Source organism: Podarcis melisellensis, assembly GCF_964234715.1.
Source record: "Podarcis melisellensis genome assembly, chromosome: 2".
Classification (NCBI taxonomy): Eukaryota; Metazoa; Chordata; class Lepidosauria; order Squamata; family Lacertidae; genus Podarcis; species Podarcis melisellensis.
In genome coordinates this window covers 39814656-39839034 of record NC_138529.1, presented here as the reverse complement: position 1 = coordinate 39839034, position 24379 = coordinate 39814656, and the positions used below count along the sequence as shown (strand labels likewise).

General features: G+C 41.6%; 1 protein-coding gene across 4 annotated transcripts in view; it reads left to right on the top strand.

The window, feature by feature from the left end:
• The window catches only part of NTN1 (netrin 1), a 127566-nt gene that overhangs the window by 61177 nt on the left and 42010 nt on the right, over positions 1 to 24379 (top strand). For all 4 annotated transcript variants that reach the window (XR_014164227.1, XM_081895208.1, XM_081895207.1 and 1 more), the window contains exon 3: positions 16168 to 16356. Coding sequence is in view for 3 of the 4 variants with exons in the window: in XM_081895208.1 (XP_081751334.1) it covers positions 16168 to 16356 (189 nt within the window). In the remaining variant the exon portion in view is untranslated. The remainder of the gene's footprint in view (positions 1 to 16167; positions 16357 to 24379) is intronic.

The following is a 24379-nucleotide window of genomic DNA, read 5'->3' as shown; positions in this document are numbered from 1 at the left end:
GTCTCTGACAATTGAAATATTACTTTGTAAGGGTCCCTGCATATATTCCATTTTTAGTTGAACACATTAAGATGTTTTAAGAGTACATGCAAAGTGTAACTGTGTCAAACAGATGTGTCATGCAGGTACACAGGTCAGGGAGCTGGGATGGGCTGTATCTCTTGTTGATGGAATATTCAGTGCTGAACTCAGGTCTTATTCAGAGTAATAAAGTGTGGTATGGTCCCCACACTCCCGTATCCATACACTTCAGTCAGCAAGTATCTTCTCAAAACATTCACACAGTATATTGACTGCACCAGTCATACTGCATCTTCTTTCCTAATGGACAGTACAGTGCGTGGTTGGGGCAGAACAGGGTTGCTTTGCTGTCTTCATGGGACAACCATGGCTGGTACTATGTTGCTGGAGCTACCAGTGCCCAGTGGCAGAGCAAAATGTTCCCTTTTAAATCTCTCCTTGAAATCATATATATTTTCTAATATAGTGATTACATTTTCTGATTGCTCTATTCAAATGTATTCAGAACTTTTGACCAACTTCACTGTTAACTGAACAAGAAGGTGTGTGTGTGTATTCCGCAACTAAACTGATGTTTTGGTAATTTTGGTTTCATGAAGCAGAAATCCTTTTTCTAAATCTTACTCACCTTTGGTATAGGGTGAACACTGCGGTGAATCCCTAAAGGAGCAAAAGGCAGCTAAATGCCCAATACAGGGGTAGCCAACACGTGTAAGATGTTGCTGGACTACAGCCTCCATCACCCTGACCATTGGCTATATTGGTTGGGGTTGATGGGAGTTGGAGTCCAAAACATCTGGAAGGCACCATATTGGCTACCCCTGACCTAACGAAAGCTTGCTTGCAGTTCAGAGCAGCTAAGATCAGAGTGCTGATGTCCAGAAAAGAAAAAGTGCAAGCTCCCTTGTTACAGCAGAGCAATGGGGCTGAAGTGGACACAGTGGGATGGGTACTGGATATGTACACAGCAATCACCTGCCTCAAAGATGCCTTGGTAATTCTAGAAATGATTTGGTGAGCTTTTATCATTGTTTTAGTTCAAGAAAGTGCAATCCCTGGTATTTCCAGGTAGGGTTGGAAGAGACTTCTATCTGAAATCCTGGAGAGCTGCTACTAGTCAGTGTAGAAAATACTAAGCTAGTTGGACCAACATTCTGATTCACTAAAAAGCAGCTTCTTATGCCCCTATGTTTATGTTCAGAGGCAATATGCACTACATGCCAGTTGCTGGGCACAAAAGTAGGGGAGAGCTCTTGCCTGCATGCCCTGTTTGTGGGCTTTGTGAAGGCATTTAGTGTCTGGGAGAAGCAAGGTACTGAATTTGATGGAATTTTGGCCTAATCCAGCAGGAGTGGTTTTATGTTCCAGCTTGTGTGTGCTGTGTTTTTAGTTTTGCCTTGGCCAAGTTTAAAGATGCTTTCGACATGCAGATACTGTCATCAGTTTCAGTGTCCACTAAAGCTCTTAGTCTGGATCAGTAAATGCTGGACTTGCAGTGGCGTAGCATGGGGGGTGCAGGGGGGACCAGCAGCACCAGGCGCAACATCTGGGGGTTAGGGTTAGGGGGCGCAAATCCATGGGCTAGGGGGTGCAAATCCACGGGCTAGGGGACGCAAATTACTTGCCTTGCCCCGGGTGCTGACAACCCACGCTATGCCACTGTGGACTTGCTTTGGATTTTGTTTTTGTTTTTTGCCATAAGGGTATGCTGCAACCCCAGAATTTGCTCTGGACTATGATTTAGTGCTTCGTAAAACAGTCTACCTCAGTCCAAAGCACTTAAGAGGCTGCTAGATGTTGTATTTCTTTTTATTGCTATAACTGTTGCCCAATTTGGTATAAGTGGATGAAATGTGTAGGCATAATGGGCCCTCCTTCTATTAGGAGAAAGTCTTAAGGGAGGGGGCCATTTATCTCTACTTTGTGCTTTTCAAGCCTTTCCCTCCCTCTAGATAAGAGTACTCTGTTGATGCTTAGAGGCACCTGAGTTGAGGGCTCTCCCACTCCTTGCCTTAGGCCGCAGCCTTGTAATATATTGCAGAAGCTTGTAATATATTGTAATATATTGCAGAATGAGATGAAAAGGAAAAGGTCTAATGTGTTTCCTTGGGGAAGGGGTGCAGAGTGGGGGGAGCAGGAGGGAGTTGGCAAGCAAAGGACTTAATGGGGGCAGGAGTGGAGGGTTGGTGAGGTCCAGGGAGTAGGGGTTGGTGAGGTGGCAGGGGTGGCGAAGTAAGCAGAGGTGCAACTTCTAGTAATAATAGAATGACTTAAGGCAGACTTAGCTGATAAATAATACAGGAAATATACCGTATCACTTTGGATAAACTAAGGTTTGTGCATGCATGTGAAAAATTCACACACAAACACACACTAAGAATTTAATAATGTAAAGTAGACTACGGCTGAATAAAATCACTTGAGACAGACTAAATAAAACAGATTACCGAACTTACATCAACTTTTCAGACCAGAACTATTCAAAGGGGAAAAGCGGGGGTCCACTGACTCTAATAAGAACAAGCTAACAATGGAAGATTTAAATGTGAAGAAAAGAACTATAGGATTTAAAAAGAAAGGGTGGGCAAAGGGAGGGACTGGGCTGGACGTAAGGAAAAGAAAAGTCTCACTCCAATTGCTCCACTAGAACTCTTTTAATAGCATTCTTCTTTCTCAGAGACAGAACTTGTGAAAGAGCCAGAAGCGCATAAAACCAAGGCTGTTCATTTACCCCAGCATCCCTGCCCCAAAGCAGGGGGGTTGGAGAGTCCAGGTAAAATAATTCCCTCTGATGACAAGCTTTGCCTGTCAGCCACCATGGAGCTTTCTCTCCCCTTTCACCCCATGCTAAATACATTAATAGACTTAGGGAACATGAGTAACTTGGGTACATTACATTAAATGAGCGTACTCTGAATAGAACTTATTTGGATACAATCCTTTAGTTCCATGTTTAGCAGACACTTGTTTGTAGCATTGTTCTGATACCCGAATCACCAAGACATCACAAAATGCTTTATGGGATCCTTGCTTTGGTTTGGGGCACCTTATACAGATCCTGCTTCACTTTGGATAAACTTAGAACTCCTGCACTTCAGCTTGGGATTCATCTGCTGCATACTTCTCATAAATACTATCCGATCAAGATAGTATTGGCCGTAGCTAGCATGATTTTGGCAATATCTTGCAGAGGAAAATCAGTGAGGAAAATATAGAGCAAACTGGTCAGCAAGAGAACAACATTGGCAAGTAGTTTTTAGTAGTGTCACCTGGTCCATTACTGAGGATGTAAGTTCCTTATAGGGTTCAAAGATTTCCTAAGTTTTAGACAACAGTATTCATAGACACAGAAAGGGTGGTCCAGACAATTTCACTGTGGTATGTAAAAGCACAGTAAGTATTCAAGAGACAGAAAAGAAATATAGAGCAGTGCCCTCCATGACACTGTTTTGCTCAGAGAGCAACATCCTTGGACACTTCCATGTAAAGCCTTAAAGCTTCTTTGCTTGCTGTTTTCCCTTTTCTCCTTCTCTTGAAATAATTTGGAAACAGTACTACCCACAAAAACTACACACTCAGAAGCCAGGAGGCAAATTAAAATAAGTTTGAATTTATTTAATCATGGTTTCTGAAATTTTATTGGATCTACAACCACACAGAGTTTAGAAGCATTGCATATTTTATATTTTCTCCAAGTTTAAATTTACAATTCAAAAATTCAAAAGCAATTTATAAACCAGGTTATCATGCCTGCAAATGACCTATGTTTCTTATATTATAACATGAGTCCAATGTTGACCCTGGGACTGCCGCTTCCTGCAGTGGGAAAAAAATGCCCATTGCTTATTAATACCTGTGAAATCATTTCCTGTAAATGTAGAAACTAATCATAGTGTAGAACTGTGAGTGGCACTTTATTGAAAAGAAGAGAGTCAGAAAAACAGCCAGAATGCCTTAGCACACACCAGGTGGTGACCTCTGTGCTGAACATGTTGCCTGTTGTTGGCTGATGTGGCTTTAGTGAAACATCCAAACAGCTGTGAGGTGTTTGCCCTGACCCAAGACTTGCCCTGACACCTCCCTGTAATGCTTTTCATATCCTAGGCAAGTTGGTGATAACTCTGGCCAGGGTGTCAGTCAAAGAAGCCATTGGGTCTCCTTCTCCCTTAGATCTCTCCTAGATAAAGCCCCTGGGCATAAACTGGCTGTGTTTGCTGAAGGGTCAGCCAGCCCCTGTTCACAAAAGAGTGCTCTGTCAACAATCCTCAAGGGGCGCTAGCATATCTGAGCAAACAAGCTCTTCACACCTGTTTAATGTTTTGAAAGCAAAGCCTTGGCCTGACAAGCTGCATCCAAGGCTGATTCCTTTTTGAAGATAGCAAACAAAAGGAAGGAAAGGGAGGACTGCTGATTTTAACACCCTGTGTTTCAGAATTGACTCTGGCAACACAGAGACTTTCCCTTTGCATCCATTCATGTTGACTTTCCGTGGTGCTATTCCAGGGTGGGGCCTTGGCCTACGTCTTGCAGGTCGTTAGCTGATTGATCTTTTCTTGTTTGGATATGCTAGCGCTGGACTGAGGGATATGGTGAAGCATATATCGCAGCCCCACAATTCTCTCATTATTCACTGCACTCCCAATTTACTCTCATAAGTAGAACTATGAGGCTGGGCGCCTTTACTTAGCTTACCAATTAAATTCCATATGCCAGATGTGCAGTTCTTCTGCTCCTCATGCTGTATTGGCTTCTAGAATTTGCGAATTATCTTCACAGATGTGAAGCAGTGACCTTAGGTAAGGAACTCTCACAAATGTAAGGATAGCAATACAGAGAATGTCACAGGTGTGAGAAATATACCATCTTCAATGTGGAATGTGTTGCTGAGGATTGATGGGCCACTGCATTTCTGTGAATAAAGCTAATAAAAGGGAGCTACACCATGTCCATCTGATGATCATCCTGTGTGTTGCTGTAATACGGAATGAAAAAGAAAGAATTAAAAATAGCCTTTCCTTTTATATATGAGGGATACATTTCATTCACAAAATGGTAAATTGTTTATTTAGATGATTTTATTTTGTTAACTGCTTTGAGGTTTGTCTTTACAATCAAATGGTTATATACATTTTATTAAACAAAATACATTTTGAATCAAACCTCCCCTCCTTCAATATATCAAAAGGGGGCTATTTTGCAATCCTGACAATGTACAGATTTTAAGGCAATGCATTTTAAGTGACGGAAGACTCAGAGATGCAATTAAAAATCTTTTTAAAACCCTGTCATTCTAGCATCACATGTACAACACGTAAGCTATTCTTATTCTGATTTCAGCTTCATTGCCTGAAATGTGTTCAGCTTTATACTACCTGGGTTAATAAATTTGTCTCCTGGGGAAAAAACCACAACCCTCTTCAAAAACACTTCTCTACCAAAATCATACCTGTATGTTTTTCCCTGCTGTGAAAATAGTAGCTTGGGGAGCAATTTTCACTGAGCATGGAGTAAAGAATTAACTCCTCCCTCCACATTATGCTTTTGAACCTCACAAATTGCTGGCAAATTTGACCCACAAACACTCTTGCCATGTTCCTCATCAACTTTGGCACCCATTTTCCTTTCCGTTCCTTTCCTTTCCTTTCCTTTCCTTACCTTTTTTGAAGGAAATTCAGAATCTTCCACCGGCGGTTTATTCTTCACTGTTTCACTCACTTTTTACTTTCTGTGAATTTTAAAACCTCTGCTTCTTTTTCTAACTAATAGGAAGAAGAGTTCTCCCCATTCTTTATTCTGATATTTCTATTTTTACACATTTCCCAAATATTATAGATGTATAGAAATATATTCTAAAATATAAATATTTTTTTTAAAAAAATCTATCTATCTACCTATCATCTATATCTATCTATCATCTATCTATCTATCTATCATCTATCTATATCTATCTATCTATCTATCTATCTATCTATCTATCTATCTATCTATCTATCTATCTATCATATCTATCTATCTATCTATCTATCTATCTATCTATCTATCAGCTATCTATCATCTATCTATCTGTCTGTCTATCTATCTATCTATCTATCTATCTATCTATCTATCTATCTATCTATCAGCAATTCTCTTCTCTCTAGGTAGAACACAGCCAGTTCTTTCAGCCATTTATTATCTCCAGTTGTCTTTGTTGCCTTGCATAGTAATACCAAATCTAAAAAGGGTTATAGATGTATTGTCTTGTTTGTAGCACCTTCCCCTCACATGTTGCTTTTATTGGATTCTCTTTCTAGCCTTTTTTTTTTTTAGATTATGAATCTACAAGGATTTGCTGGGATGTAGTTTACTGGACAACAGTAAGAGCCACATCCATTATTTGGCCAACTTACTTGCCTTCAGCTCTATTTGAAAGGCTGTGGCCTTTGGGCTGAAAAAGGTTCCCCACTCCTTCCCTATACTAGCTAATCTTATAACATCAAGTATACAACACAAGGGATGTGGGTGGCACTGTGGGTTAAACCACAGAGCCTAGCGCTTGCCGATCAGAGAGTTGGCGGTTCGAATCCCCACAACGGGGTGAGTTCCCGTTGCTTGGTCCCTGCTCCTGCCAACCTAGCAGTTCGAAAGCACATCAAAGTGCAAGTAGATAAATAGGTACCACTCCAGCAGGAAGGTAAACCGCATTTCCATGCGCTGCTCTGGTTTTCCAGAAGCGGCTTAGTCATACTGCCCACATGTACTGTACACCGGCTCCCTCGTCCAATAAAGTGAGATGAGCGCCACAACCCCAGAGTCATCTGTGACTGGACCTAATGGTCAGGGGTCCCTTTACCTTTACCTTTTATACAAACACAAGTACATATGCACACTTGCACTGGTCCGTCTCTAGCTCACTATTGGCTGCACTGACTGGCTATGGCTATGCAGGGTTTCAGACAGATAATTCTTCCCAGCCCTACTGAACCAGATGCTCTACCACTAAGCTGCAACCCTTCCCCAGACTGGTTTTAAAACAGTCACAGATATTTTTCAAAGCTTCATGAACTCAGTTAAAGAAATAAACAAATGAAGTGTGCATTTTAACATTCTGAATTTTTCAAATTTGGATGAAGAATATTGACAAATGCAAACATTTCAGAATTCATTCAGGCCTGCCCCGCTTAGTGAGAGTCCAGATCCCACCCAGTTACTCCTTCCTTTCTCATATGATCTCTTGGGGGTTCTTAGTGTCCCAAAGAACCTTTAGCATCCTGTTAGAAAACTCTATCAAGGTTGACGTGCTCAGTGGCATCCAGCACCTCTTGCATGGGGTAGGGAGTAGGCATGTGGAAAAACACAAAAGTTAAGCTTAGAGGAGTTACCACAGCAAACTCAACGGCTGGTCCTTTTTCTCTGATAATCAGCCACACTAGATGTCTGTGGAAAAGCATGAAACCCACATAATGGTTCTCATTGTTCAATATCCTGCCTGGCTCCTGAGACCCCCGCCCCATGCACACACTTTCACAGCAGGAGAATCAGCCACTGAATGATCCTTATCCTGGGCAAACAAATCATCTCCCACCCCCTGCTCCCAAGCTCCACCTTGGAAACTGGAGATCAAGCGTATTTTGGCCAAGTTGTACTACGGCAGCACAAACACTTGGTTTTGCTCTGTTGGGCAGAAACAAGCAGCTTGACCTGCCAACTGTTCCCTGGAGCCAGCTCTACATCTGAGGAAAAACCAGTGCTTCCCAAGAGCTGCAATCTGTCAAGCCTCTGTTAGCATGTCTGGCACATCAAGAGGCTGAGCTGAGGTTTGTAATTCATTGGCATCAGGAGGAGGACCCAGTAAGTGCTCCCAAAGAGCTCACACTGTGTTCTGTTTCCCTAGCACGAGTCAGGAGACCAGGAAGAGGGAAAGTTAGAGTTTTGCCAAGCTGACTGTGTGAAAAAGTCAGTTCTGGTGTGTTAGTGGCCATCTTTTGAGTCCCTCCCCCCCCCCCAAGGCTGCAAGATTCATCTATAATGGCACAATGTTGCACGTCAGGTGAAGTTGCCAGTTCCCTCTCCTGGAAGCTGTTGTAACACCCATTCATTGGCAATACTTAACCACTGTATTTGGAATGAAGTGACATTTCTGCATTTACAGGGACCTGATTTTTGAGCTACATGCAGATTACATCTTAGTATTCCATGCTCATTAAACTGCAGTAATTGTGGACCACAGACCCAATCTTACGTGTTTAGTTTGCTCACCTATATGAATTGGTTATTAGTAGATATCAAAGTGTGCTGGCAGGTTATCTCCACATATAGAATACAGTTGTACCTTGGAAGTCGAATGGAATCCATTCCTGAAGTCTGTTTGACTTCCAAAGCAATTGACTTCCAAATCGTGACTTCTGCAGCTCCTGCAGCCAATTGGAAGCCATGGAAGCCCCATCGGATGTTCAGCTTCCAAAAAAACGTTCGAAAACTGGATCAGACACTTCTGGGTTTTGATTGTTTGGGAGCCAAAATGTCAGAGTTCCAGGGTGTTCAACAACCAAGGTACAACTGTATAGTTTGAGCTTGAATCCCAACAAGATGGAGGCTCTGTGGATGAGTGGTTTTCAGGTCTGTGTCAGTTGGCTGTTCTGAACAAGGTTGCACTCCATCTTAAAGAGCAGATACCTCACTTGTGGGTATTCCTATACATCTTTGTCACTGGAATGATATATTTGTCACTGGAGGCCCAAGCTAGGTGTGCTTTCTGACATCTTCAGCAGGTGTGACAACTTCAACCATTCCTTGATCAGGATAGCTTGACTAGGGTAGTCTAGGCATTGGTAATCCCCATATTTTTGTGATTGGAAGTTGTTTTAAACTGTTTTTTTTTTAATAATATATTTCACTGTTGTGATCTGCCCTGGGACCTTTGAGTGAACGGCAGGTAATAAATAAACAAATAATATTGAATTGTTCTGTGTGATGCTTTCCTTAATGGCTGGTCCAGAAGCTGCAGCTGATGAAAATCTTTGCAGCAAGGTTGCTAAATTAATGGATGATTGGTGGAAGCAGGAGACGTGAGGGAGTCCACAATAGAATGAAAGGATGTTATGAAACTTATTCTGTTTGTTAAATATGCATTTGTATGAAAAAAACTCAATAAAATATTATAAAAAAATAAATAAATAAATTAATGGATGATTGGCCTATTAATAAATGCCTATTATCCATGTTGGGATGTGGGTGGCGCTGTGGGTAAAACCTCAGTGCCTAGGACTTGCCGATCGTATGGTCGGCGGTTTGAATCCCCGCAGCGGTGTGAGCTCCCGTCTTTCGATCCCAGCTCCTGCCCACCTAGCAGTTTGAAAGCACCCCCAGGTGCAAGTAGATAAATAGGTACCGCTTTATAGCGGGAAGGTAAACGGCGTTTCCGTGTGCTGCGCTGGTGCTGGTTCGCCAGAGCAGCTTCGTCAAGCTGGCCACGTGACCTGGAAGTGTCCCCAGACAGCGCTGGCCCCCGGCCTCTTAAATGAGATGGGCTCACAACCCTAGAGTCGGACACGACTGGCCCATACGGGCAGGGGCACCTTTACCTTTACCTATTATCCATGTTGGCTATATGGATACTCAAGGCAATATGGCTTCTCCATGAGAGGTCTGAAGGGTAGCAACAGGGTAATGGGCCATTTCTGCAGTGGCTCCACCATTTGTGGAATGATGGCCTGTCAGCATCAGGTGCTGGACAAAAACTTTCCTGTATAACAAGGCCTTTGGCCTTTAACTATCTGTGGCCTTTTATAAGTGGATGGAATGTTTTTAATGTTTTGGTTTTAATGTGTCTATATGGGTGCTGTTTGCTTGTATGTAAGTTGCTTTAGGTTGCCTTGAGAACAAGAGAAAGGGACAGCTGTCACTGTCACCTACATGCCTTGACCGTAGGCTTCCTGGAAGCATTTGGTTGACCATGATTGGAAACAGGATGCTGGAGTTGGTAGATTTCTGGTCTAATCCAGGAAGGACCTCTTTTATGTTGCTTAACATCTTCATATTGAAACCACGGCAGCAGCCGTAACATTTCAAGCTCTGGGCTAAGGTGTGACCTTAAGAGTGAGATCAAAAATGAAAAAGCTCATAGCTCCCAAACTGTAGTCATTGCCCAGCCATTGGCTCACCCTGTGAGTCACTTCTATCCAGACTGGATTTGCAACATCCCATGGATAATGTGGTTCCTTTTCCAAGGTCTTATCCAAAGCTAAATAACATGAAAAGAGAACTGATTTTAATCTTACATAAAAAGAGCCTGTTGGATCAAGTCAATGGTCCATCTAATCCAGCTTCCTGTTTTCACAGTGGCCAACCAGATGCCCGTGGGAAACCTGCTAGCAGGAGTTCAGCACAAAAACACTCGTTCCTCCTGTAATTTTCAACAACTGGTATACAGAGGCACACTGCCTCTGAGAATGGGGTTGGAGCATGGCCATCATGCCTAGAAGCCATTGATAGCCTTATCCTTCATGAATTTGCCCCATCATTTTAAAAAGACACCCTAGTTATTGACCATCACTGACTACTGTAAGTGCTGGTGCAGGGCTATTTTGTGCCTTAGGCAAGACTAACTACTTGCACACCCCCACCCCCCAAATTGCTAACTTGAATTTTCAAAAAACGGATGTCTTGCAGAAAAAAGAAAAGCGAAAACCTTGAAACTGTGAAATTTATTTTAAATTGCAAGAATAAGTAATACAACAATCATTGATTATTTTTCTCGTATACAGAAGACAATGTTTTAGCACACAGGTCGTTTTGAATAATCTTGTGAATTGTGATGTTAAAATTTAAGTCTCTTAAAAGTTTCAATTTCAGGCACATCAATATCTCACTTTGTGTGCTGCGGCCTTTGCAAATTTTGTCACCAATTCCTTCTGGCCAAGTGGTGATGCTTGGGCATGTTCAGCTAATATAGCTGCCAAGTCAACTACTGTAGTCTCTTTCACAGTATTGCTGAGCATTAAAAGATTGCATCTGAGAAAAGCCTGCTGGAGTAAGATCACATTTGCTGCTCAGATAATAAAAGTGGGCAGGGAATATATAGCATTTCATGTATCTCTCTTGGCTGCTCCAGATTTGGTCCCCACGACCTCCAATGGTGAGGGGAACCAGAGAAAGGCTGCAGAGGTTGGTTGAAGTGCATAACTCCAAGGCACAAAGGGGAGAATTATTTTTTAATACGTCTATAAAAATGTGGGTAAAAGAATAGGTAGAAGCAAATAATTCGGAAATAAGGTGATGAGAATCACAATCAAAAAAAGGTCTGCCTCTCATTATGAAATACAAAGATTTGGAAATTCTAAAAAAGAAAGTTTGATAGCATCAGCATGTGAGATTAACAAGAACAACCAGCAACAAATCTAGAATATAAAAGCCTTGAGAATATTTGGGAAGCAGGTAGAAGTTGTGTGCAGAGAGGTTCTGTTTTGCCTGCAGCCAGAGAAAGCTGCAACAAAGATCTTAACCAGATAAGACTGTGATTGTACAGACAAATAGCTTAAGCGGACAAATTGTTCCCAAGTGGATTCCAATTGAGTGCTAAAAAAACATTTCGCAAGCCCTTAGGCATTTACTTCTAACTGGACATGCTGCTCTTCGCTTCCCCAACTAAAATAGGGATTTAATGCATTAACCTTGCATCAGGCTTGGCATCTGTATTATCTATAAGCCTAGTTGGCATGAAATGCTAAGCCAAACCATGGTTTAGTGGAAGCCAATTTGTCACTTGCAGGAGTGAACATCACAAAGTCTGTGTACCTCTCCCAGGTCCTCCTGTTGTTGTGCTGTCAAGGTCTAAGACATGGTTTGGCTTTGCATCACGTCCAAGCCTTGGCACACTGTTTATCTCCCCTAGACAAACCACAAGGAGTTAAAAGAAAACAAAAGAACCCCCCCCCCAACAATCTTGGCTCATATTGGACACAACCCTAAGCCAAGCTATGGTTTATCCCTGGGTAGCAAGGTAGTAGCAGAACTATAGGAGTGCAGGAACAGCCCATGTGCCCAGCTATGTAAGCAAGCAAGCATTTTTAGCAATATAATTGAGTGGGAAACTGTGGGAGGGGAAAGTGTCAAGCAACACCAATCTCTAATTTGCTGCTTCAAATACCCACTTCAAAAAACTCTATTTTCTTAACCCCTCCATATCCACCCACCACATTTAAATGTGCAAAAAGCCCCTTGGCTTAGGAAGAAAATATCTTGTCGGATGCCATCCTGAGACTAATTTCTAATTGTTACATTTGTAAATCAGTATGTCCACATTTGAACATCCAGAAAACGGGTGGGGTGACTATATTGGGGAAGGGGCAGTATAGGAGGCAATCTTTACTGACGGGTGGGATTTCTAGCCCTTGCAGAAAAGTTAAGAGAACTGGAACATCCTCACCAATCCCCAAATCCCCAAAACTGGACATGGAACTGCAGTGGTTGTGCATGAGCTCTTCTCTCATCATTCTGGAAATATACCGGGGCTTAGAGGAATAGAAGATTTTTGCTGGCTGAGTGGGAAGTGTAGTGCAGCTTGATTCGTACCCAGCCAACAGGGGGAGCTACCATGTGTTTTTGCTGCCCTTGCTCCCTTTAAAAGTGAAGGAAGCCTGATCGCTGCCTTCTGGCACATTGTCTAAATAAGACCCTATTCCCCTCTCCCCTAAGATTGCTTTGGGGCATTGCTTAGTTCCTAAAGTCACTAGAAGGACAAGGAAAGGATTTGACTGACTTTCTGTAAACCTAATCACTATCCCTTTCAGCTAATCCATTTCATTCAGAGTAAGCATCTGATTTCCAATGTGTACATACATTCTCCAGTTACCTGTTTCGTGGCAAGGGAAGGCAGCAAATGTGTTTTGTTTTTTGTTTTTTTAAAGTGATGCTGTCTTTTAGTTGCATTTTCCTATTTGCTAAAATATTGCAAAAGAGAAAGTAGATCTTCAAAGAAAAAAGAATTGGCCAGCACCACCAACAAAGTGGACCCAAAAGAAAATAAGGCTTTCGCCAATGGGAGAGAAGCCAGTCTGATCTGTTACAGGAATCATGAAGTATGGGGAAGGAGGCTCTTGTGAGACTCTCATTTCAAAACACAAAACTATACAATTTATAGAAGACATCTGAAGGTAGCCCTGTATAGGGAAGTTTTTAATGTTGGATGTTTTATTATGTTTTTAATAGTTGTTGGAAGCTGCCCAGAGTGGCTGGGACAATCCTGTCGGCAGAGTATATTATTATTATTATTATTATTATTATTATTATTATTATTATTATTGTTATTATTATTATTACACTTGTGAGATGTAGACTCACCACCCCAAAGCAAGCTGCTCCACTCTTCTGGAATTGTTCCCCCCCCCCCATCTCCTGTGGGTTCCCTGTGTTCCCTTGAACAAAATGGAACAGCTACAGAAGCAGTTGTTCAGCAGCAGCATGTTTACCAGAGCCATCAGAATTCAGCAGCTAAGGAGGAAAGCCATAATTGCATCTCGTCCGGCCTTCCAAGGGAATGGTACATGGGAGCGATAGGATGTAACTCTGCTCCTCCTGGGCCTCTTCCAGCCTTTACTCTTTAGTTGTTTCTCTTTTTTATTAAATGTGCCAATGGCATTCATTCTCTTTTTTTGGAAGTTACTGTAATGGTAAGAGTATTTCTTAGCAAGTCCAATTCTTCCACGGGGCATCATAAAGCACAGCAGGCTAACAAGCATAATTGCCAATGAGTGCTGGCTGGAGGCCAGGCCAACCCAGCGGCAGGATTTTCAGAAGCTGGGCATTCAGGGACAGGGTGAAGACAATGGTTTCTAATCCATCCATCTCTACTCCTAATGAAATTAGAGCCTCTATGAGCTGCCGTTCCAATGGTGCCAGCATGGTTTGCAGGGCCTGGTTTCTGCATACAGGTGCACGGTGAAGGCAGGAAATAAGCAGCTACAAGAGTGTCTGCTTTGGATCTAAAGCAGCTAGGATGTGTTGTAATGTGTGGTACAGGACAATGGTGGCAGAACCCCAGACACAACAAAACCCCTGCGAGTTGGCACAGTAGAGCAGCTTCCCAGTGATTACTTGAGCGATAAGGAAGCAGAAAAACTTGCTGCATTCCAAACCCTAACTCAGGATTAGAAATAGGAGAGGAGGCGAGATGCAGACAGCTTTTCTGCCAGGCTGGATACTTTATACTGTTTTATGAGTGCTTTGTGTACGCGGTTTAGATATTTTCTAAGATGGAGCGTGCATCTATAGGCAGGAATTCAATCACTATGGCTGGGGAAGGAAACCTGTGGCCTTCCTGATGTTGCTGGATTATAACTCCCTGCAACCAGCATTGCTGATGGTCAGGGATGATAGGGGCTGTTGTCCGGCAGAACCTGGGCCCCCACAAGTTCCCCAACTATGGACAAAAACCAAGCAGGCAGGGCAAGAATGGATGACACCAGAGCTTGCGTGAGAGAAGCTGAAGTTCTACTCTTGCTGTTACTTCTATTACTTTCTTGTGAGCAGAATAGAACAACAAACTTTGGCTACAGCTTTTTACTACAGTGTTATCAATGGGACTTTTAACCTTGACTAATTGTTTCCGAATTGTTGTTTGCTGGTCTGTAGCACTGATAACAAATCCTACCCATTGCATATGGCCTATTGTGCTAGGACTGAATTTAGTAGGCTAGGTTTGGTTGGTGTGTGTGCATGTGTTGGGGGAGAACCTGACTCACATTTGCTCTGGGATCTATAAATCCTCTCCCCAGCTCTATGCTGAAGGGAAAAAAATCAACATTTTTATTGGCCCAGGTCCTAACATATTTTCTCCTCCCTCCCTCCTATGCCTGGAATGGTTTTTAAACTTTTAAAATTGGGTAGCATTTCCTTTGCTAAAGACGCTACTTCTTACTTCAAGCGACTGGTTGGCTGCTTTGGGATTGAAGGGCACCTGTTTAAGACCCAGCAGACTTCGTAATATTGTTAAAAGAAACCAACATGTATTATGTAATTTACTTTAAAGTTTTATCACAAGATAAAAGCAAATAACTCCTCTTTCTTCTCAGTTACCATAGATGTGGCACACAGATAAGCCTCTGGGATAGCTCAGTTGGTAGAGCCTGAGACTCTTAATCCCAGGGTTGTGGGTTTGAGCCCCACACTGAAGCAAAAGATTCCTGCATTGCAGGAGGTTGGACAAAATGACCCTCTATTATTATTCTATTAACAATATTCTATTATTATTCTATTTCAATAAGAGATAGTTTGGCAGATAGTTTCAATAAGAGATAGTTAGAGTTATGACCACTTAACACACACACACACACACACACCCCAAGAAGCTACATTGTGATTCTTATTACTGAAATGTGATAATTAAGCAAATATAATGCCTTAATCTCCAACCAGCTGTATCAGGTAAACAAAGGAATAGGAGCTTTCTCTTCCAAACCAAAGTGAGAAACCATGAGCCATGAGACCTTCATGATCAACCAGGAAATCCAGGTGTGGATTTGCAGTGTTTGTTAGACATAGATGCCTCTGTCAATTTTGATGTATCTTCATTTCTCATTATTTATTTATAAATGAATGAATGAATGAATTGGTTCCTATGAAGCATCCAGAGGTGATGCCACAATACAGTAAAACCACATATAAAGCACTTGCATATATGAAAACAGTTTCAACAATTGCATATGTAAAAGAAATTTCACATCCAATAAAGATACTGATTAGGATTATTTAAAAAAACAACAACAACACCTTCGCTTAGAAGGCTTGTTGGAGCCTTGTGTAGTTCAGATTTAATTGATAAATCGTGATTTTGAATTGGTTCAAACAATTTATATCCTTAAAATGTATCTTGTGTTTTCCATGAGAAAACAGAAACTCATGTATTCATGCTAACTTGTTATACTACTTTGGTTGGCCCTGCCAAACATTTTCAGCTATAAGTTTTCTTGTATTATTTCCTTCTATACTCGGAATAGCAGGGATGACAACTTTGGGGCTTAGGACACGCCTAAGGTGTTCTCAGGTTTACTCAGATATATTAAGGACAAGCATTTATCACTTTTGTCAAGGGTAATCCTAAACGAGTGCCACCATTCAATGGCAGCAACATTTCTTTTCTCTCTCTCTTTTTGTCTCCTTTCTTTTCAGCTTGCAACTGCAACCTACACGCCAGAAGGTGCCGCTTTAATATGGAACTCTACAAATTATCTGGTCGCAAGAGTGGAGGTGTCTGCCTTAATTGCCGCCACAACACAGCAGGTCGTCACTGTCACTACTGTAAGGAGGGGTACTATCGGGACATGACCAAACCAATCACCCACAGGAAAGCATGCAAAGGTATGTGTGTCAGGGTAGCAGAAGCCAGGGGAACAGCGACAGGTTTACTAATGTCTTTCCTTCTCTGCCATATCTGTAAGTGTTTTCTTTCCAACAGTCTTTGGTATGTTTATTCAGAACTAAGCTCCACTGAGTCCAATGGGCACATATTCCTGGGTAAAGGTGCATAAGATGGCAGACTTATTGTCTGCTTCCAGCCTATTTATATTCAAAATTCCAAATTGCATCGAATTCTTTGGACTCTTTTGCCTCTCCTCTTTTTCTTCTTCACAGCCACACTCATGGGTTGAGAGTGGGGGAATTAAAGGAAAAAGCCAGGCACAAACAGAGCAATCACACCTCTTCAGAGCCTGATTTGTGTCTACACAGCTGGTCTTACGGTACTGGTAAAGGAGCTATGGCTCATAAACTTGGGTATACTATCCATTACTGAGCTTACTATAAAGAACTGAAGCTGAAAAAGTGAGTTGCTTATTATACACTGATCCCTATATGTGGCAGCTTAGGCTTGCAACACTTGGAAGAAAGGGTCTTAAGTGGGAGGGCTTTTGAACACAAACTACACGTTTGTAGCAGTGTATCATGGGAAAGAAGACATATATTGCATGAAAGGAGGAAACATACTAATATCCTAATTTTAAAATGGTTCCTACAACTTTTTCCCCCTGTCTGGCATGCCGAAAAAAGTGTAGCTATCTAATGATGACAGTGTTAGGTAGACACTGTTTTTGCAGGACCTGGATCTTGGAGTCCTCAGGGCTGGCTTGTCCAGATGTACATGCTCAAAAGTAGGGATGCACTTAGGTAATGTTAGTCTTTGAACTTAATAGTCTTAGGTGCCTAAAACCCCCTCCTTCATTTTTTGTAATGTGTGTTACTTCAATGATTTCACAACTTGAAAAGCCTGCTGTTCTGCATTTGGGAGCCATCCTGTTCATTCTACTGAACAGGGCCCTAGATCTCTGCTCCCAGAGTCTTGTCATGATGGCACCATTGCTTGAAAATCTTTGAACTATTTTTGTTCCTCTTTAAGTAAGCAGCACAGCCCCTTTTGCAAGCTTGGGGTGTTATTCTGGTTAGAAAAAAACACACAGAATCATTTCATGGTTTTAATTCTGGGTGTCACTGGTGAAGCTGTGGGTATTGATTGATTCTGGTGTGGGGAATCCGAGGCCACAATACACCTCTCTCTCTCCCTCTCCTACACTGCCCATTCAGGCTGTCCATCAATATGGCACCTGAGGATTATTCTGCTCTCTAGTTCTGGCTGGCTCTGTGACCAAGAATCACAGTAGTAGTGGTAGCAGCAGCAGCAGCAGCTTCTCCCTACCTTTGTGTTCTCAACAGTGCTTTCTTCCAGTTTTTCCCTACTTTTATTCAGGATTGGGATGATTCATTACTGTCAGGAGCTAGAGCTGGAATCTTACTCCTGAGAGAAACAAACAATTCAGTTCCGAACCCCCCCTCTCTCTTTTTGCCTGTTGGGCTGTGGGAGAATTGGAGCAGCCCAAGGGATTGACCCCAGCTCCGCTTCCATGGGAGATGTGTGAGCTTGTGCAAACCTTTACAGACCTCTCTCCCCTTTGAAAGGTATGGAATTTAGCTGTATGAGAAGCTGGTCCTGCAACTGCTATTACAGGAAAGAGATCTGGGCAGTTCAGTTCTGAAAGCTCCACTTGTCTGGACTATGTGCTATGTCCAATAAACCATAATGCTTTCAGGATTTTTAAAGGGGGGGGGAGAGATCAGAAGTCTGTTTTGTTCAACTTGTCACAGCTTATCAGCCTTTCCCCCTCCTCTTCGCTCCCCCCTCCTCACCATTCCCGCCCTTCAAACGCATAAGCACAGGCACACATGCAGAAACGTTGAATGGCTCAGAGCAGCTATTCAGAACACGTGTGACTAGACAAGTAAAAACAAAGAAGTGGAAAAGGGACCTCAGACATAGGAGAAGAAAGACAAAGGTGTGAATGGATTGTTGAGGTTATTCAGATCAGCATATGGGCCTCTCACATCAAAACAAAAGCTCGCCTTCCCTCCCCTTCCCACAGGTGTGCATACCAGCAAACACTGGGCTCCATTCAATAGGCTTAGTATCTGGGAAGACAAAGACTATTTCTTTTGCAAATACACATAGACACAGATCTACCATGCATACACACAGAGAGACAAATATATCCCTAATCCATATGAAAACAGCTTTATTATCTGGACAAAATAATAGAAAGCTAAAAGTTTCCTTCATTGAATGGCTCATCGTTCAGTGCTTGGCAAAATCCTACAAAGCAAAGTAAGTTTATTTACAATCAAGGGTTTTATTTATCCGTTACTAAGTTTCTACCCCAGATTCATTTTCCATGATGATGTAAAAATGTGCAGTTGCACATATGAAAACTGGAGTTCAGTGGAAAAGAAACAGGAACTTAAAAGACAATGGCAGGCAAGCCATTCCTAAAAAGCCTTTGGGGCAACCCAGATAATAATGATAATGATGATGATGATGATGATGATTTATTCTCCTCAACAGGAGGATTTATACAAAATCTATTTATCTACCTATGTGCTCCATCTTTTAAAATTTGAATGTTTGCTATGCATTAGGTGCGAAATCTGTTCAGCATCAACAGAAGAGATAAAAGGCTAGATAAGATAATGCTACCCACACTAAAATTAAGCATGTTCTGTCTCCTAACTGTAAATGAATGCAAAAGTGAAGGGGAAGGAGGCTGTAGATCAGTGCATTCAGAAGGTTCCTTGTTTAATCTCTGGCAACTAGGCATCGCTACGTAGGGCTGGAAAAGATTCCTTACCTGAAATCATGGAGAGCTGCTTCCTGTCAGTACTAACAGCACATGACTAGATGGACTAATGGTCTGACCTGGTATAAGATAGCTTCCTATGTTCCTAAGGAGGAGTGAGGTATGGGAGGTAAATTAGGAATGTGTTTTTGTGTATAGTAGAGACAGGGAACTGTGAACAGGGAAACTGCAAGAAGCTTGCATGCTGGAAGCTCCTCTGAGACACCCCCACCCCCGTCTCAGAGCTTTTAGCAGATGTTGCCTTTTGCTTTTAAAATGTTATATTTGGAACCAGGAGGGCTAGAAGCGAAAGCTGAGAATCTCAGGAATATGGCAATAGAAGCCAATATTTGAAATTCATGGAATAACTGCAGCCATATACAGTGCCCCTGCTTATGCTCTCCAATCTCTCTCTCTCTGCTGTGGGCAAGGCCTTGCATTTCAGCTAAGTGTATGTCTGTGGGAGGCAGATGTATTGTGCACCCACTCATTCATCTGATAGAAAGGAAACATGCCCAACTAATGTGGGCCACTCAGAACAGCCTGAACCTTTTGAATAAGCTGGAATTTCAGCAGCAGGGGAGGGTGAAACAGCCACATCACTGAATGTGGGCACTAAATAAGGGGGGGCGAGAGAAAAGATCTCTTGACATCATTGCTTGGCAGGTTTGGAATCCACAAGAGCAGGCAGATCTGAAAGAGGAAAGAAAATCAAGCCCGCAGTTGGGAGGGAAGCAACTGTGACACAACACAGTTTTAATATTTTTCAAGCTGCTCTGCTTTCCTGAGGGGGATAGCATGCTTATTGGCAAATTGCTGGCAGAGCACTGGGAAAGTATGTTTGGTAATGAAGCTGACAATTTAATTCTGAGTAAGTAACTCAGCTAAGTAACAAAGGCTGCACGCAACAAAGAGAAAGCTTAACACATGGCCCCTTTCCTAATACAGATGAAGGGGCAAGAGAGATGCAGAGAGAAAGAGGTACAAGAACTAGAGGTGAACCAACTTTTCTCAGAATATTTTTTTTAAAAAGAAAACACACACCCCCCCAACACACACAAATAAGGAAATACAGTGGTTCCTTGGTTCTCGAACTCAATCCGTTCCAGGAGTCTGTTCGGCTCCCGAAATTGTTTGAAAACCAAGGCGTGGGTTCTGATTGGCTGCAGAAGCTTTTTGCACCCAAGCGGAAACTGCATCGGATGTTTGGCTTCCGAGAAACATTCGCAAACTGGAACACTTACTTCTGGGTTTGCGGCCTTCGGGCACCGATTTGTTCGACAACTAAGCCGTTCGAGAACCAAGGTACCACTGTATCTGCAGAATTTTCTGTGGCTATGGGTTTTCCCCACCATTTATTTAGTGACATTCCCCACCTGCCAATGCCCACAGAACTACCATAGGTCTAGGTCGTTGTTGAGGATGCAAAATGTTGACTAGGCTGACAACTGGGTTCGAATAAGCATATGGCTGCTTCAAGGACCTGGCACTTCTTCAAGCAAAACAAGATTTGGATCTTGGATTTGGATGTCTACTACCAGCTAGAATCAGGTTCAGAGGGAAAACAGCACCCATATCTTCGGAAATCTTCAGGAAGATAGCAGGTTCATTGGCTTCCTGCTATACACCATCAGAACAACAATATACCACTAGTCCCTCTAACTCAATGCACCTAAATCTGTTATAGGGATTCCCTCAACCCTCTGGAGCTTATTTGGGAAGGGTGAAGTGTGCATGTGGGGGGAGGAGAGAGGGTGGACACCTATTGCACAAGTGGAAATCCTTGCACGGACAGAATGTGGTCATTGAATATTGACCAGACACCTTTGATTTCCTTTGTCTTTTGTAGAATTAATTAGATTATCCATAATCCTTGGGTTGTTTTATCTCTTCATTTGTGAGGGTTTTTAGAAATGTTGGTGTAGGATTTAAAATTTTAATTGCATTTTACTGGTTGATTATTTAAATTTTGCAAACTACTCTGGATTCTATTTACAAGAAGGTCAGTTTAGAAGCTCCATAGCTAAATAAAACATTTAGCTTCCTTGATTTTAAGGAACCACTTCTAAAGTACTGTACTCAAAGTTTCTGTTGAATGGTTTGCTTATTAATGTCCTCATAAAAGTGGGCTTAATTTCATTCATTTGCTTTAAAAAGTAGTACCCTTCTCTCCTCCTCTGAAAAAAAATTATCAGTGCTGCCCAATATCCGTTTTTCCACTGACACAACAGCAACCTTGTTTTTTTCCTGCTTCCCCTAATAGAAACCTATTTACATTTGACTGTGCAATGAATGTTGCTAGTATTACAATTTTCAACTGACATTCTCTCTTCTAGATGGACTGCAAAGAATTCAAGTTGTTTCATTTTGTTCCTTTAAAAAACAATGATGTCATGTTTGTGCAAGATTTCCAAAACTCTGCTTAGTTTTGTTTGGTTTTTAACTAAGCAGGTGGAAACTATTCAGCGTGGGCCGGGTTAATGTGGTGGCTAGTGCAATGGGGATCAGCACTTAAAACTTGTCTGTGGCCCAGTGAAACAAAAGTCTTGTCCCAACATAACCTGTGCTCCTGACTCTATGGATATGATTAAATTTCCATGCAGTGGGACAGACATTATAAAACATAGATCTTAGTCATGCTGTACCACCCAGGGCCTGATGACTGATGAAGGATAGAGCACTGAACATTAGACTGCAAGAGTTGTGGGGGGCCCCTATACTTTGCTAATTCAGAGTCTGACACTGCATCGCTCAAGTTCCATCAGCCGCAGAATATTTAATCCATAACTATAAAAACCGTAACTAAATGTTTGTCTCCTTTACATCCGGCTGAGTGTTTGCTTTGTGAATATTGTTTTGTGAAGTTTGCCAAAAGTCTGGAAAATATTTTCTGTTGAAGTTTATGATTCAGCGTATGAACCTCCCTTGATTTCAGAATGTGAGAGCAACACGTTGGTGGATTTTTCTTACCTTTTAGCCATGTGAGCCACAGCAAACACATCTGTCAAGGCTAATGGATGTAAAGAGAATGCAGCGCTAGGCTACAGGTTGGAAAGCCCTGGCTCAATAGCAGCTCAACACTATTTTGCTGTGGTTTCTTATGGTTGCTTTCTATTATTTAATGCAAACTGACTGGTGTGGTATTTTGCACGAGGGGGAATTCTTCTAGGGCCCTCATCTTTGGGGCTCTTGATGTTTTGCTTTTGGGACATTTTAAAACAATTGTGCTGAAACAGTTTTGTGAAAAGTTACCTTCTAACAGTCTGAGCCATATCTCTATTGATAATAGTATTAATTTCCACTTCATCAGATAATCTGCCAGTAGGCTGATCTTCGTAGAAATATGAGGTTTGGACACAATTCAGATTAAGAAATTAACCCACTTTCTGCATTTGCCATCAGCTTTACCAGCAACTCATCTTCCATCCTATATAGCTGAGAATGTTTCTCCATAAGACTTGATTCTTTCAACCATTTAGTCCTGATTCATTTGCACTTGCATTTAATACATTTAAATCAATGCATCTAATGAAATGTCAATGCCTTGTGAGAGTAAAAGTGAGTAACTGCCTGCCAAGCAAGCATGCAGCAAAGTTCATAATTCTTGCAAGTATTTGTTGGCTGATATGAAGTAACTCCTGCCATTCTGTTAAGAGGCTGTGTGGGGTGTTTGTCCATAATAATGCAATTTCATCCATTTACTCTAACAGACATGCTGTGCTAAACTGCTTTCCTTCATCCCTGCGCTTTCCATCTGTCACTTCACCATACTATCTGAGCTGGTATTTCTGAATAGGCAATAGATTCACTGTTAAGAAAACACAGAAAGATTGAGTTACTTTGAAGGTACACTGGAAAAGTAAATTTGATTTGTTTATTTCTGAAGTTGTATATGTATTTTAATTCTCCATGTGTACAAACAGTTTTTCTTCCTTTTAAAAACAGATACATGATAGATGTTCAAAAATTGAAAATTTATGGTCTGTTGTTGTTGTTGTTGTTGTTGTTGTTGTGTGTTTTAACAAAATCCTAGTTGACAGAACGTTTAATTTCAGTTTTTGATCTGAAAGTAACATTGTAGTCTTTGTAGGTACAAATGGGAGCTCAAAAAGGAAGAGCTCTTTTCCTGCAAAAGCTTCATAAGTGAATGGCACATGAACAGAGTAATTTCAAAAAAGAATGTTCCATGACCTTTAAAACATTAAATTAATGAAGGATAGGAAAAAAAATAATCATGCAATTTCAGCATCTTTCTTAAAAAATCAGCAGGCAAAAACAAACAAAAGTAAACAATTTAATGGAATGTGAACATTTTTATTGGAGGAAACAAAAGACAAATGAAATGGGTAATACTTTTCTTAAGAATCTAAAATGAACTAATTAAATAATTTTTTAAATAAATTGCAACTTTATCACTTATAGAATTATGCTGCTTTGTCACTTGTCTGTCCTGCTAGCTTTTTGTATAGAAAATTTTAACCGGGTACCCTCAGCTCTGCACCATTCAGAGAAGCCAATACTAAGCAAATGGAAAAAGGAAAGGAAAGAAAACCTTTTGCTAGACCAGCAAGTGTGATGAGCTCCTTACTGCAACTTGGAAAGAAGCCACACAACAGGAAAAGAGATGACAGATTGAGTAGGGAATATCACATGAAGTGGCAGGGTTGGGATCATGCCAAGGCCTACTGAAGCAGCCTGGAAGTAGAAAAGGAGCCAGGCTGCTGTACGCTACTGGGTGGTCAAAGGCAGAAATGAAATGCCAGTGGTTCAAGAAGGCATCATGTTTGAGAGATGAAGGATATAAATCATGTCCCATAAAATTAATGCAAGAAAGAGTTGTGTTATCACTAGAGTGGTACTATTGGGACTTAGAAATGACCTAAAGCTCCTGTTCTTTCTTTCTCCCTTTCTCTCCTGGCAGCTGTCCCTGCCCCATCTCCCCAAGAGGATTAATTTCTAGCACAGTTTCCAAATTAAAAGGGAAACTAACCCCAGAATCCTATACATGCCAACTTAGAAATAAATCCTATTGAGTTCAATTGGGCTTACTCCTGAGTAAGTAAATACCACATTTTTCGCTCTATAAGACGCACCAGACCACAAGACACACCTAGTTTTTGGAGGAGGAAAACAAGGGGAAAAAATTTCTGAATCTCAGAAGCCAGAACAGCAAGAGGGATCGCTGCGCAGTGAAAGCAGCAATCCCTCTTGCTGTTCTGGCTTCT